General features: G+C 38.8%; 1 protein-coding gene across 1 annotated transcript; it reads right to left on the reverse strand.

Annotated features, from left to right (window-relative positions):
* Positions 1–9,121: 9,121 nt before the first annotated feature.
* On the reverse strand, positions 9,122–12,290 carry CXHXorf66 (chromosome X CXorf66 homolog). Its single transcript, XM_012536330.2, is given in 4 exon segments — positions 9,122–9,783; positions 9,786–10,012; positions 11,066–11,222; positions 12,164–12,290. Coding segments are annotated over 4 exon segments (1,134 nt in total). The 5' UTR covers positions 12,252–12,290.
* Between the last annotated feature and the right edge of the window lie 1,116 nt (positions 12,291–13,406).

The raw sequence follows: 13,406 nt of genomic DNA on the forward strand, positions 1-13,406 counted from the left end.
TTTCAGTGAAACTAAGGTTTATAAAAGAGACTTGTTTACACAACAGTGATATATTCCTTTTTTAAACAAATATCGAGTTGACTGCCTTTATTCTTAATAACTTAGAATATCTGCCATTAGTCCTGTAGTACCTTAGAATTTTATTTCACTTTGCTGTGAATACCTTTATATTTATTTATATAAACATGTAGAAATTAAAGGTAAGTAGCTTAGTAACATTCTATTTTTAAAAAACTGAAGTATAGTTGATTTACAATATTGTGTTAGTTTCAGGTGTACAGCAAATTCAGTCGTATATATATTTTTTCAAATTCTTTTCCATTATAGGTTATTACAAGATATTGGGTATAATTCCGTGCGCTATACAGTAAATCCTTGTTGCTTATCTATTTTATGTATATGTAGTAGTTTGTATCTGTTAATCACAAATTCCTAATTTATCCCCCCTCTTCCTTTCACATTTGGTAACCATATGTTTGTTAAAATTTTAAAATCAATTTTAAAAATTGAATTATAGTTGATTTGCTATGTTGTATTAATTACAGCTGTACAGCAAAGTGATTCAGTTATACATATATATGTATATTCTTTTCCATTATGGTTTATCACAGGTACTGAATATAATTCCCTGTGCTATGCAGTAGGACCTTGTTGTTTATCCATTCTATATAGAATAGCTTCCATCTGCTAACCCCAAACTCCCACTCCGTCCCTCACCCACCTCCCTCCCCCTTGGCAACCACAAGTCTGTTCTCAATGACTGTGAGTTTGTTTCTGTTTTGTAGATAAGTTCATTTGTGTCATATTTTAGATTCCACATATAAGTGATATCATACGGTATTTGTCTTTCTCTGTCTGACTTACTTCGCTCAGTATGACAGTCTCTAGGCCCATCCATGTTGCTGCAAATGACATTATTTCATTCCTTTTTACGGCTGAGTAATATTCCATTGTATATATGTACCACATCTTCTTTATCCATTCATCTGTCGATGGACATTTAGGTTGTTTCCATGTCTTGGCTATTGTGAATAGTGGTGCTATGAACATAAGGGTGCATGTATCTTTTTGAATTATAGTTTTGTCTGGATATATGACCAGGAGTGGGATTGCTGGATCATACGGTAATTCTATTTTTAGTTTTCTGAGGACTCTCCATACTGTTTTCCACAGTGGCTGCACCAACTTACATTCCCAGACTTTTGATAATTTTAATATGACATTAAAAAATAGTCCACTTTGCTAGGAAAATTGGTGACTAAGGGAAGAGTTTGATGAAAGAGGATATATATGAATTTGTTATTATCAGCAAATTTCTACTATTTAGAGAAAAATGACTGTATAGTTCCTATAGTTTATTTTTTAAAGTAAAATACTTATATACGACAGATTTACGGCAATTTATTTCTTCATCTCCTTTAGCAGTCTTTTCAATGTTATTTTGATTCAGACACATAAGGGAATAATTCTAAGTAGAATTATTCTCAAGCAGCACTACCTGAAAGTTCTTAGATGTAAGCTATAATTAGCCCTTGCTTATTTCAAAGAGGCCCTTTCTATGTATTATATAAATAATTGCAAAACTAATTAATCATGATTAGCCCTTGTTTTCTAAGGTTGCAACAGCAGAGGAATAATTGTGGGTTGTATACAGGTTACCGTTAAGGAGATATTTGACTGAAGCTCCCACAAAGCTTCTTTCCTACTTCTAATTCCGTTCCTTTGCTGCTTCTAATTCTTAGGGATTGCACAGTGGCAGGGTCAGCAGGATTTTGAGAACCGATAAAGCTGAAGACTTTAAGTAAGTCCTTGCTTGACACCATCATAAACATCCCACATCTGGTATATCACTTCTCTGTGGCCACTTAAAAATCTGTGATCCCGACACATGTCTCCTCAACCCTGGTGAAAAGAGGTCTTCTTGGGGCTTCGTTGGTGGCACAGTGGTTGGGAGTCCGCCTGCCAATGCAGGGGACACGGGTTCATGCCCCGGTCCGGGAAGATCCCACACGCCGCGGAGCTGCTGGGCCCATGAGCCATGGCCGCTGAGCCTGCGCGTCTGGAGCCTGTGCTCCGCAACGGGAGAGGCCACAACAGTGAGAGGCCCGCGTACCACAAAAAAAAAAAAAAAAAAAGTGGTCTTCTTGCTGAATGAGCATTCCTTCAGCTCTTCACAGCTGCCCCTCCCCACAGGAGCTAGAAGAGAGGATCTCTAAGCATCCTTTCAGCTCCATGCTTATATAATTTCTTTTTATAAATTTTTTTTCACTTTTAAATTTTTTAAGTTTTATTGAAGTATAGTTGATTTACAATGTTGAGTTAATTTCCATGCTTATATAATTTCACGTAGAAAGTATTATATGTGAGAAATGTTTGAAATCTGACCTTTTAGCACTGTTTTTTTAACATCTTTATTGGAGTATAATTGCTTTACAATGGTGTGTTAGTTTCTGCTTTATAACAAAGTGAATCAGTTATACATATACATATGTTCCCATATCTCTTCGCTCTTGCGTCTCCCTCCCTCCCACCCTCCCTATCCCACCCCTCCAGGCGGTCACAAAGCACCGAGCTGATCTCCCTGTGCTATGCGGCTGCTTCCCACTAGCTATCTCTTTTACGTTTGGTAGTGTATATATGTCCATGCCACTCTCTCACTTTGTCACAGCTTACCCTTCCCCCTCCCCATATCCTCAAGTCCATTCTCTAGTAGGTCTGTGTCTTTATTCCCGTCTTACCCCTAGGTTCTTCATGACCTTTTCTTTGTTTTTTCTTAGATTCCATATATGTATGTTAGCATACGGTATTTGTTTTTCTCTTTCTGACTTACTTCACTCTGTATGACAGGCTCTAGGTCCATCCACCTCACTACAAATAACTCAGTTTCATTTCTTTTTATGGCTGAGTAATATTCCATTGTATATATGTGCCACATCTTCTTTATCCATTCATCTGTTGATGGACACTTAGGTTACTTCCATGTCCTGGTTATTGTAAATAGAGCTGCAATGAACATTGTGGTACATGACTCTTTTTGAATTATGGTTTTCTCAGGGTATATGCCCAGTAGTGGGATTGCTGGGTCATATGGTAGTTCTGTTTTTAGTTTTTTGAGGAACCTCCATACTGTTCTTCATAGAGGCTGTATCAATTTACATTCCCACCAACAGTGCAGGAGGGTTCCCTTTTCTCCACACCCTCTCCAGCATTTATTGTTTCTAGACTTTTTGATGATGGCCATTCTGACCGATGTGAAATGATATCTCACTGTAGTTTTGATTAGCATTTCTCTAATGATTAATGATGTTGAGCATTCTTTCATGTGTTTGTTGGCAATCTGTATATCTTCTTTGGATAAGTGTCTATTTAGGTCTTCTGCCCATTTTTGGATTGGGTTGTTTGTTTTTTTGTTATTGAGATGCATGAGCTGTTTGTAAATTTTGGAGATTAATCCTTTGTCAGTTGCTTCATTTGCAAATATTTTCTCCCATTCTGAGGGTTGTCTTTTGGTCTTGTTTATGGTTTCCTGTGCTGTGAAAAAGCTTTGAAGTTTCATTAGGTCTCAGTTGTTTATTTTTGTTTTTATTTCCATTTCTCTAGGAGGTGGGTCAAAAACTCCTCTAAGAGTTTGATAGTGTCTGGCCTTACATTTAGGTCTTTAATCCATTTTGAGTTTATTTTTGTGTATGGTGTTAGAGAGTGTTCTAATTTCATTCTTTTACATGTAGCTGTCCAGTTTTCCCAGCACCACTTATTGAAGAGGCTGTCTTTTCTCCTTTGTATATTCTTGCCTCCTTTATCAAAAATAAGGTGACCGGGCTTCCCTGGTGGCGCAGTGGTAGAGAGTCCACCTGCCGATGCAGGGGACACGGGTTCTTGCCCCAGTCCGGGAAGATCCCACATGCCGTGGAGTGGCTGGGCCCGTGAGCCATGGCCGCTGAGCCTGCGCGTCCGGAGCCTGTGCTCCGCAACGGGAGAGGCCACAACAGTGAGAGGCCCGTGTACCACAAAAATAAATAAATAAATAAATAAGGTGACCATATGTGCGTGGGTTTATCTCTGGGCTTTCTATCCTGTTCCATTGATCTACCTTTCCGTTTTTGTGCCAGTACCATACTGTCTTGATTGCTGTAGCTTTGTAATATAGTCTGAAGTCAGGGAGCCTGATTCCTCCAGCTCCACTTTTTGTTCTCAAGATTGCTTTGGCTATTCGGGGTCTTTTGTGTTTCCATACAAATTGTGAAATTTTTTGTTCTAGTTCTGTGAAAAATGCCAGTGGTAGTTTGATAGGGATTGCACTGAATCTGTAGATTGCTTTGGCTAGTATAGTCATTTTCACAATGTTGATTCTTCCAATCCAAGAACATGGTATATCTCTCCATCTATTTGTATCGTCTTTAATTTCTTTCATCAGTGTCTTATAATTTTCTGCATACAGGTCTTTTGTCTCCTTAGGTAGGTTTATTCCTAGATATTTTATTTTTTTTGTTGCAGTGGTAAATGCGAGTGTTTTCTTAATTTCACTTTCAGATTTTTCATCATTCGTGTATAGGAATGCCAGAGATTTTTTTGCATTCATTTTGTATCCTGCTACTTTACCAAATTCGTTGATTAGCTCTAGTAGTTTTCTGGTAGCATCTTTAGGATTCTCTATGTATATAGTATCATGTCATCTGCAAACAGTGACAGCTTTACTTCTTCTTTTCTGATTTGGATTCCTTTTATTTCTTTTTCTTCTCTGATTGCTGTGGCTAAAAATTCCGAAACTATGTTGAATAAGAGTGGTGAGAGTGGGCAACCTTGTCTTGTTCCTGTCTTAGTGGAAATGCTTTCAGTTTTTCACCATTGAGGATGACGTTGGCTGTGGGTTTGTCATATATGGCCTTTATTATGTTGAGGAGAGTTCCCTCTGTGCCTGCTTTCTGCAAGGTTCTTATCATAAATGGGTGTTGAATTTTGTCGAAAGCTTTTTCTACATCTGTTGAGATGATCATATGGTTTTTATCCTTCAATTTGTTAATATGGTGTATCACGTTGATTGATTTGCGTATATTGAAGAATCCTTGCATTTCTGGAATGAACCCCACTTGCTCATGGTGTATGATCCCTTTAATGTGCTGTTGGATTCTGTTTGCTAGTATTTTGTTGAGGATTTTTGCATCTATGTTCATCAGTGATATTGGCCTGTAGTTTTCTTTCTTTGTGACATCTTTGTCTGGTTTTGGTATCAGGGTGATGGTGGCCTCGTAGAATGAGTTTGGGAGTGTTCCTCCCTCTGCTATATTTTGGAAGAGTTTGAGAAGGATAGGTGTTAGCTCTTCTCTAAATGTTTGATAGAATTCACCTGTGAAGCCATCTGGTCCTGGGCTTTGTTTTTTGGAAGATTTTTAATCACAGTTTCAATTTCAGTGCTTGTGATTGGTCTGTTCATATTTTCTATTTCTTCCTGCTTCAGTCTCGGCAGGTTGTGCATTTCTAAGCATTTGTCCATTTCTTCCAGGTTGTCCATGTTATTGGCATAGGGTTGCTTGTAGTAATCTCTCACGATCCTTTGTACTTCTGCAGTGTCAGTTGTTACTTCTCCTTTTTCATTTCTAATTCTATTGATTTGAGTCTTCTCCCTTTTTTTCTTGATGAGTCTGCCTAATGGTTTATCAATTTTGTTTATCTTCTCAAAGAACCAGCTTTTAGTTTTATTGATCTTTGCTATAGTTTCCTTCATTTCTTTTTCATTTATTTCTGATCTGATCTTTATGATTTCTTTCCTTCTGCTAACTTAGGGGTTTTTTTGTTCTTTCTCTAATTAGCACTTTTTTTTTAAGTGATGGGTTTTTAGAAAGAGCTGTACTGAATAAGGAACAAAATATAATTAATTTCAGTTCCATAGCCAGCAAGAAGGGATGAGTTTTGGAGGTGAGCGTCAGGAATGTGGATTGAAGGGAAAGAGAGTGGAGATAGTCTGAGAGGGAAGGGCCATGCTTGAAACTGGCTTCACAGCGCCCCCTGTAGAAGGGAAATGTAAGGAAGCCACAGACTGACTGAGATATGGCCCTGACTCTTGCTGAGCTGGGAAATAAACAGAGAGCAAGACAGAAGGAAGGAGAAAGGTACCATGAGAGATAATACAATGCTGCAAGAAGGCTAGGAAATAGAAATTCGGAGCCCTCTTACTTAAATCAGGACATTTCCAAAAAGTGCCAAAGACTGTCCTTTAGAGTGATAGGACTTAATTATTTTAATTATTAGCTTGCACAAACTTTCACTGGTTAATTTTTTTTTTTGGCTAACATTCTTCTCTGACTCATGGCACTTATTTTTATTACGTATTTTATACTGGTTTTATGTGTGAAAGCCCCACTAATGCACCTAGAATGTTGCACATTGAATGAGCTTCAAATATTCTGTAGACTCCTACTCTATAATTAAGTGTGGTTTAAAAAGGAACGTACATACTCATGCTGATAACTTGTTCTTAAGATGTCATTATCATTGGTTGTCACTGGCAGTCATTTTTATTAGCTATTAATATTCACAGCCTTTAAAGTATTACAAGTCTCTAGCTTAAAAATGGGAAAGAGAAGAGAGCTTAGATTATTTGGCTTTGCCTCCCAAGACATGGGTTGAATTTAAGCTGAAAACCATACAATTTCAACTTTTGCTATTTTCCAGGCTACTGATAGCTCAGATTAACTCCAAAATCATCTTACAATATGAAGCCAGATTAGTCAATGAAATTGTAATTTTGATTTAAAAATACTTAGATGCTGTCAAACACTGATCAACATCGCCTGAACAAACAACCATAGAAAAAATGAGACGAATGGGGAAATTTGAATACTGACTGGATAATTTATATTAAGGAGTTATTAATTTTTACATGAGATAATAGTATTGTGTTTATGTATTTTTAAAATTTATTATCTTTTAGAGATATAAATGGGAGGGAAATGGATAGGAGTGAAACAGAATTAGCCATGTAGTGATAACTGTTGAATCTGAGCAATGCTTATATGGGCGTTCATTATACTTGTTCTACTTTTTTGTTTGAACTGTTTTTCGTACCAAACTGTAAAAATCTGATCAGAACTTTTGCTTCTATTTGTGAATTTAAAAAGACCAGCCTAACCCAGAACAATTCTAACCCTTTAAAGTTTATCCTTTCAAAAAGGGTAATACCAGTAGGAAATCAAGTCTGTAGCTCTCACAATGCTTTTTAAATGCATATACCATCTCTTAAAACCTTTATACCTAAGCAGCTACTTTGTGCCATCTGTGAATTTTATGATGACCTTATGGGTACAGATCCCACCAGGGGACCACCAATAGAAGCAGAGGATATGGGGAAGTCAGATCTGAATGAACATAAGACATCTTTATATGCTCCTGGTAGGTTAGGAAAATGGCCCAGATTGATTGAAGGTCAAGTGGGGATTTTGGTCACACCAATGGATTGGGTGATCTGTGAATAAACAGGCACCCTAGAAACTGGTAGTGAGAAGGCAGTACAGCATGATGAAAATTTGAACATAAGCCAATCATAGATTCATATCTTGATTCAACCAATTAATAAATGTGATCTTACTAAACGTTACAGAGTCTCGGTTAACTCATATAATTCCCCATATAATAGGGGCCTGTTGGGGATTAAATAAAATATGTGAAATATGAGGAAAGTGTTAACACAGCAGGTCTGGTTGTTTGGTCCTTGTATGTCAAGGGGACCGGGAACCATGATTTGACCATTGGCCAGCCCTGTGGGAATGTCCTTATGTTAATGGTTGATGATCATGTTTTGTACACCTGATTGCTTTGCACGAGCATCAACATTGACGATGTGCATCTGGTTTCATTGTTGGGATCCTGAGTTTCACTTGCCATGGCTGGTCATGTAGCATGATATACCTATGGGACCAGCTCTCAATAAAAGCCTCAGATGCGGAGGCTTCCCTGGGCAGAGACATTTTGTACATGTCCCTCTAGTTTGTTGCTAGAGAGATAGCATGTCCTAGGTGGCCCCAGATGGGTAAGTACTCAAAAGCGTGTGTCCAACCTCTCTAGCTTCCTCCTGATAGAGGTCTTTTTCCTGTTGCTCTTGGGCTGTATATTTTTGCTCTAATAATCCTTAGCCATGGGTATAACCTGCTTTTGAGTCTTGTGAGTTCTTTTAGTAAATCAGCAAAATTGAGGGGAGGGTGGCCTTCAGACTCACAAGACATAAAGAGACAATGGCTGGCAAATAGTACACACTCAATATATGCTAGCTATGGCATTTAACTTATCCTGCTATATGTTACAGAGGAGTAACCTCACTGTACTAGAATATAGGCTGGGACTCCAGGACTTTGTCTGCTTTTCTTAACCATGCCCTTGGAAGAAGGAAAGGATAACCTCTCATCAGTGGGGAAGTTAGAGAATATAACTCCAAGGTTGTTCCCTGGCCTCCCACCCGTGCCAATTCAGAGTGGGAAGGTACCATGTGAAGAAAATGGGTAGGTATCAGACCTCCAACTGGGACATTTTGAGAATGCACAACAGGGCAAACTCTTTTTTTTTTAATCATTTTGAAGGATAACAAAAAGAATGAAAAGCCTTGTTGAGAGTTATGAAGACTAGAACACTTAGACTAACATCATGGCACTCTAGGTGTGGGTGCTGGAGGCTGGACCCTTACTTTGGTAGCAGTCACAGGAGGCAGTGGTATTAGAAATGACCGTCAGGAGTTTCCCCGATGCAGCCAGAAGCAAGCACACAGAGCCATTTCCACCAAGCACTGGGCACTACAGAAAGACAGTCTTAAACTGTGAGGACTGTATGTAAACATGAAAAAAATAAGGTTAATTGGGTTGAGACTTCAATTGAGGGCTACTCCAAGGGAAAAAGGAGTCCAGGGTACCCATCTTGCAATTCCTTTCTATATTTATGTGTGTGTGTTTATGGTTCCCATCCAAGCGACCAGATCTAAATAAGATACCTCAAAAGAGCTTTATGCCTCTAAAATGCAATAATAATTACAATAAAATCATTTGTTATGTCATGCATTTAATTACTATTTTTCAAGTAAATTGCCTCTAAGATGGATAGGTCTAACCTCAGTAGTGATCCCAAGAGGATTTTCCCTCTATCAGGGTCTTAAAGGACGGTGAGCATAAAACAGTTGGTGTAAGTTTGCTTCTTCATGGGTGGTTTTAATTTTTATTGAGCCCTTAATTATTTCATGGGTGGTTTTATAGATGACTTCCTTGCATTTTATGTTGCAGATAATGGTTATCTCCTTGTCACTGTCACCATCACTGTAGTCTGTCATCATATGACTGTCATTCGCATTGCCACAGAGTGCATTGTGTCTGGAATCTATCTTATGAAAGGACTTGGAAAAAGGCTTCAGTTCACGTGGAAAAGGTGGGTTTTGAGTATTCTTCTTCTTCGCCTCTGAAATATTATTGACGAAAAACTCAGAAGCAGCTCTGCAAACAAGGCATTTTTCCTTGTAGCATAGACAAGACTTGAGTGGTTGAGGCCTAGATAATATGTCTGCCCTACCTGCACTAACTGACCTCTTTAGAAGAGGATGTCTGTGGCGTTTGGTGAGTTTCTGTAAACTGGATGGCTTGGGCAAGCTTTGATTTTGTGGATAGGGTGAACAAGGAGTTTTGGTTGGCCTGACCAGATATTGTAGACTGGCTAGCCAAGGTGGCCTGTTGGCCTTATTGGGATAGGATGAACTGACTTGATTGACTAGCTAATGGGCATGAGCCTGCTTACGTGCCTTTTCTAGACTGTGTTTCTATGTGACTTTTCCTGGTGGGATGACTTCTCTTGACTCAAAGGTCTGATTAACTTTTCTGTGCTGGATGGTGCAGATGCCTTTCCTGGACTTGAGAGCCCAGATAGCTTGTCTATACCGGACAGCATGGATTGTTTTTCTGGACTGCACAGACTAACTGTCTTGGAGTCACCGAATAATATTTTGGATGACCTGGATGACTTAGCCATTACACCTTCTTTCTTGACCCTGAAAATATAGAAAATTTGGAGTATGACAATTTAAATCAAAAGAGTACTATTGCTGTCACCAGAAAACACAGGCTATTGTGTCATTTTAGACTTCTGGTCTTTTTTTGGCTCTAGCAGGAAAATTGAACACAGTAAGAATTGGAGTGTGGTGAAAGCCATGACTCAGGTTACAGATATGAACATATGTTGAATGCTTTTCCTTTTTCTTAATTTTACTGTTTCAACCACAGTTCATAACCATATAGTCTGCGTATGGAATGACACAAAATTGTTTCAAGTCTACTGTTGAGAGGGAGAGAGATAATTTTATTTATTCCAGAAATTAAACTTTTTATAAAAAAGTCACAAGTTGATATGCAACTGAGGCACAAATGTCACAACTTCTCATGTATAAAAAAAACACTCTTTAGACCAAATTCATTGTTTTCCTATCATATTTACACCATCAGATTTTCTCTCCATGCATATTTATATTCACAATATTCCTCTAAAACCAAAGGAATGGAGCACTGGTATAGTTCAGTCATCAGTCCTTGGACTGGGAAATTTTTAGGGAACTAGTATATCAGGGCCAGCCTGATCCTCCTATATGAAAGCCAGGGACTGAGATCACTGAACACAGTTAATCATTTTTCATGTTATTATATCTTAAAACGGTAGATTATCCAAAATGTTTTATTGTCTTTGGAATGCAGAGACCCAGTGCCTTCTCTCTCCCCTTTTTCATTCTGTCTTATTCAGATAGTCATTTCCTCTTTTCCTAGACTCAATTTATAATGAAATTAGCAGCCTGGGGCTCAGCTGAACCCTGAATAAGGGACAGCTTTGGCTAAAGTTGGTAATGTACTTGAAATAATTTGAGCTGATATCATTTAAGTGAAGGTATCCACCCACAAGATGTTGGTAGCTCTTTTGAAGTCTAAAGTTAACATTAACTAACCATAACAACAACGAAAACTCCTACATGTACACACACACACACACACACACACACACACACACACACACACACACACACCTTGCATTCTTAATTCAAAGGTGTAAAACTTACGTTCCTGCTTTGGGGGCATCATCGCTCATACAGTAATAATGGAGAAAGCAAAAACAGGTATAAACAAAAGCTATGATCATAACACCAATTATGATAATGAGTAGATGTCTCCTAAAATTGTCCAGTTTGGTCTCCATTGATTCACGGTGCTTGGCTCCTGTCAAAGAGATTGTATCACCAGAAAATGTGTCAGGTAACCAAGTTTCCTTCCACTTTGATGCTGTTTGTCACTGTAGGTCAAAGTCAAATCTCTTCATCAATTATTTTTTTAAGCATGATAAGTGTCCCACTGTTATTTTCTTCCCTCTATCAGGTCCCCAGCCACAGTCTAGAAGCCAAATCTGGGAGGTATCTCCGGCTAATGAGTATAATTACTTGGGTTACCCCTGCATCATGGCTTGCTCGACCCATTACCTAGGTTTTTGAGTGTGTGTGTATGTCTTGCATGTGTGAATGCACTTGAGTGTTAATGTATATGTGAATGTGTACGGTGGGAAAAGGGATAGGACAAGAAAAAGCCCTTCTCGGGCTTCCCTGGTGGTGCAGTGGTTGAGAGTCCGCCTGCCGATGCAGGGGACGCGGGTTCGTGCCCCGGTCCGGGAAGATCCCACATGCCGTGGAGCGGCTGGGCCCGTGAGCCATGGCCGCTGAGCCTGCGCGTCCAGAGCCTGTGCTCCACAACGGGAGAGGCCACAACAGTGAGAGGCCCGCGTACCGCAAAAAAAAAAAAAAGAAAGAAAAAAAAAAAAAAGAAAAAGCCCTTCTTGAAACCTACTGTGTCTCAGGTACCATGCCACATTCATTCACATAGCATTTTCTCGTTTGGCTGGTGGGGGGTGTGGTGGGGGGTGGTGGATTGGGTGGGGAAGGGGAGTGAAAGGGGGCAACATGTCTGTACTCTTTATGCTTCTATGTTGCTTGGAATTTTTACACAGAAGTAAAGCTCTTAGGTGTTGTCCTAGAAATTCTTGAAGACCTACTAATAGTAACATCCAAGAAACAGCAGATTTCTTAAACACAGCTAGCTTGCCTAATTAAATGCTTGAATGCATAATATAATAGATCATAATTTCTAAGTTTTAAGGTTAAGCACATAACCTGTAGTAGACGGTTCATCACTTTGGTTTGTATTTAAACAAGTATTTGTCCAAATGGGTAAAAGTAGGACATAAATAAAAAGATTCATGTCCAGGGCCTTGTTCAAATGCTTCTTCTACCAAGGAAACTACTTGGATTTGATATGGTTCAGCTTGTTCTAGGGGTTTATGACATTATCATTCTGTGTCATATTCTGACAGCATAATCTCACCATGGGGAGGCATGAGCTTCTGTGTACAAATATTATCAAATGACTTTTAATCATTTATTTCTCCTTTACATCAAATATTCTATCAGATTTGAATCAAGAAGACTGAGACATTATTAAGCACAGAGGGAAGTACTTAGAGAAGGTAGAGAAACTGGGATAGCTCTAGCTATTGAAGAACTATTTTTCCTTATTAAATGTTAAGGAGGCACCTTGCAGCCTTGTCGTAGTCTTCTGTGTTATAGAGGTTAAATCGTCTTGGGGTATAAGTTTTTAGGATTTTTTTCTTAGTAAAATTAAGATTTTGAGTAGTCCCTCAACCTTTTTATTGAGCTGCTATTAACCATCAGGCTGAAGCTCAGTCCAATCATTCATTTATTCAACAAACATAGAGTATTCCTATATGCCAGACAGCATGCTTAATGCTGCAGATCCTAAAATAAGCAAGATAAAAATTCTTGCGCTCCTGGAATTTATATTCAAGTAGAGAATTCAAGTAATTACAAGATAGTGTGAAGTGGGCTGTATTAAGACTAAGCACAGTGTTTGGGGAGAGAAAGATCATTTTAACAATGATTGGAGAGAATGGATTAGAGGGGAGCTCTGTCTGTTTGTGGGGAGACCACTTACGGAGAAAGAGAAAAGATGGTTACCGAAATTGAGGTATTGAGGATGAGATAAATGGGTGAATTTTTAGAAATAATAAAGCAGTTGAATAGACATGATTTGGTTCTTGATTGATTGTTAGAGTGAAGGAAAGGGAAGAGTCGAGGACAGATCAGAAGTCTGGCTTGGACAACTGAGTAGCTCTTGGCCCTGTTCATTGAGACAGAGGACACAGGAGAAGCTGCAGCTTTGAGGAGAATGGGAGTAGTAGAAGTTGATGAGATCAGTCTGGGTCATGTTGAACTTAAGGTTCTCATGAGATATTCAAGTACACATATCCAGAAACCAGTTAGAGTTCAGAAGATGATTTAGGCTGGAAGTCATCAGCATCTAGAACAGGGCTTCTTTATGCTTTTTGTGCCATTGGCA

Source organism: Orcinus orca, chromosome X (assembly GCF_937001465.1).
Source record: "Orcinus orca chromosome X, mOrcOrc1.1, whole genome shotgun sequence".
Lineage (NCBI taxonomy): Eukaryota > Metazoa > Chordata > Mammalia > Artiodactyla > Delphinidae > Orcinus > Orcinus orca.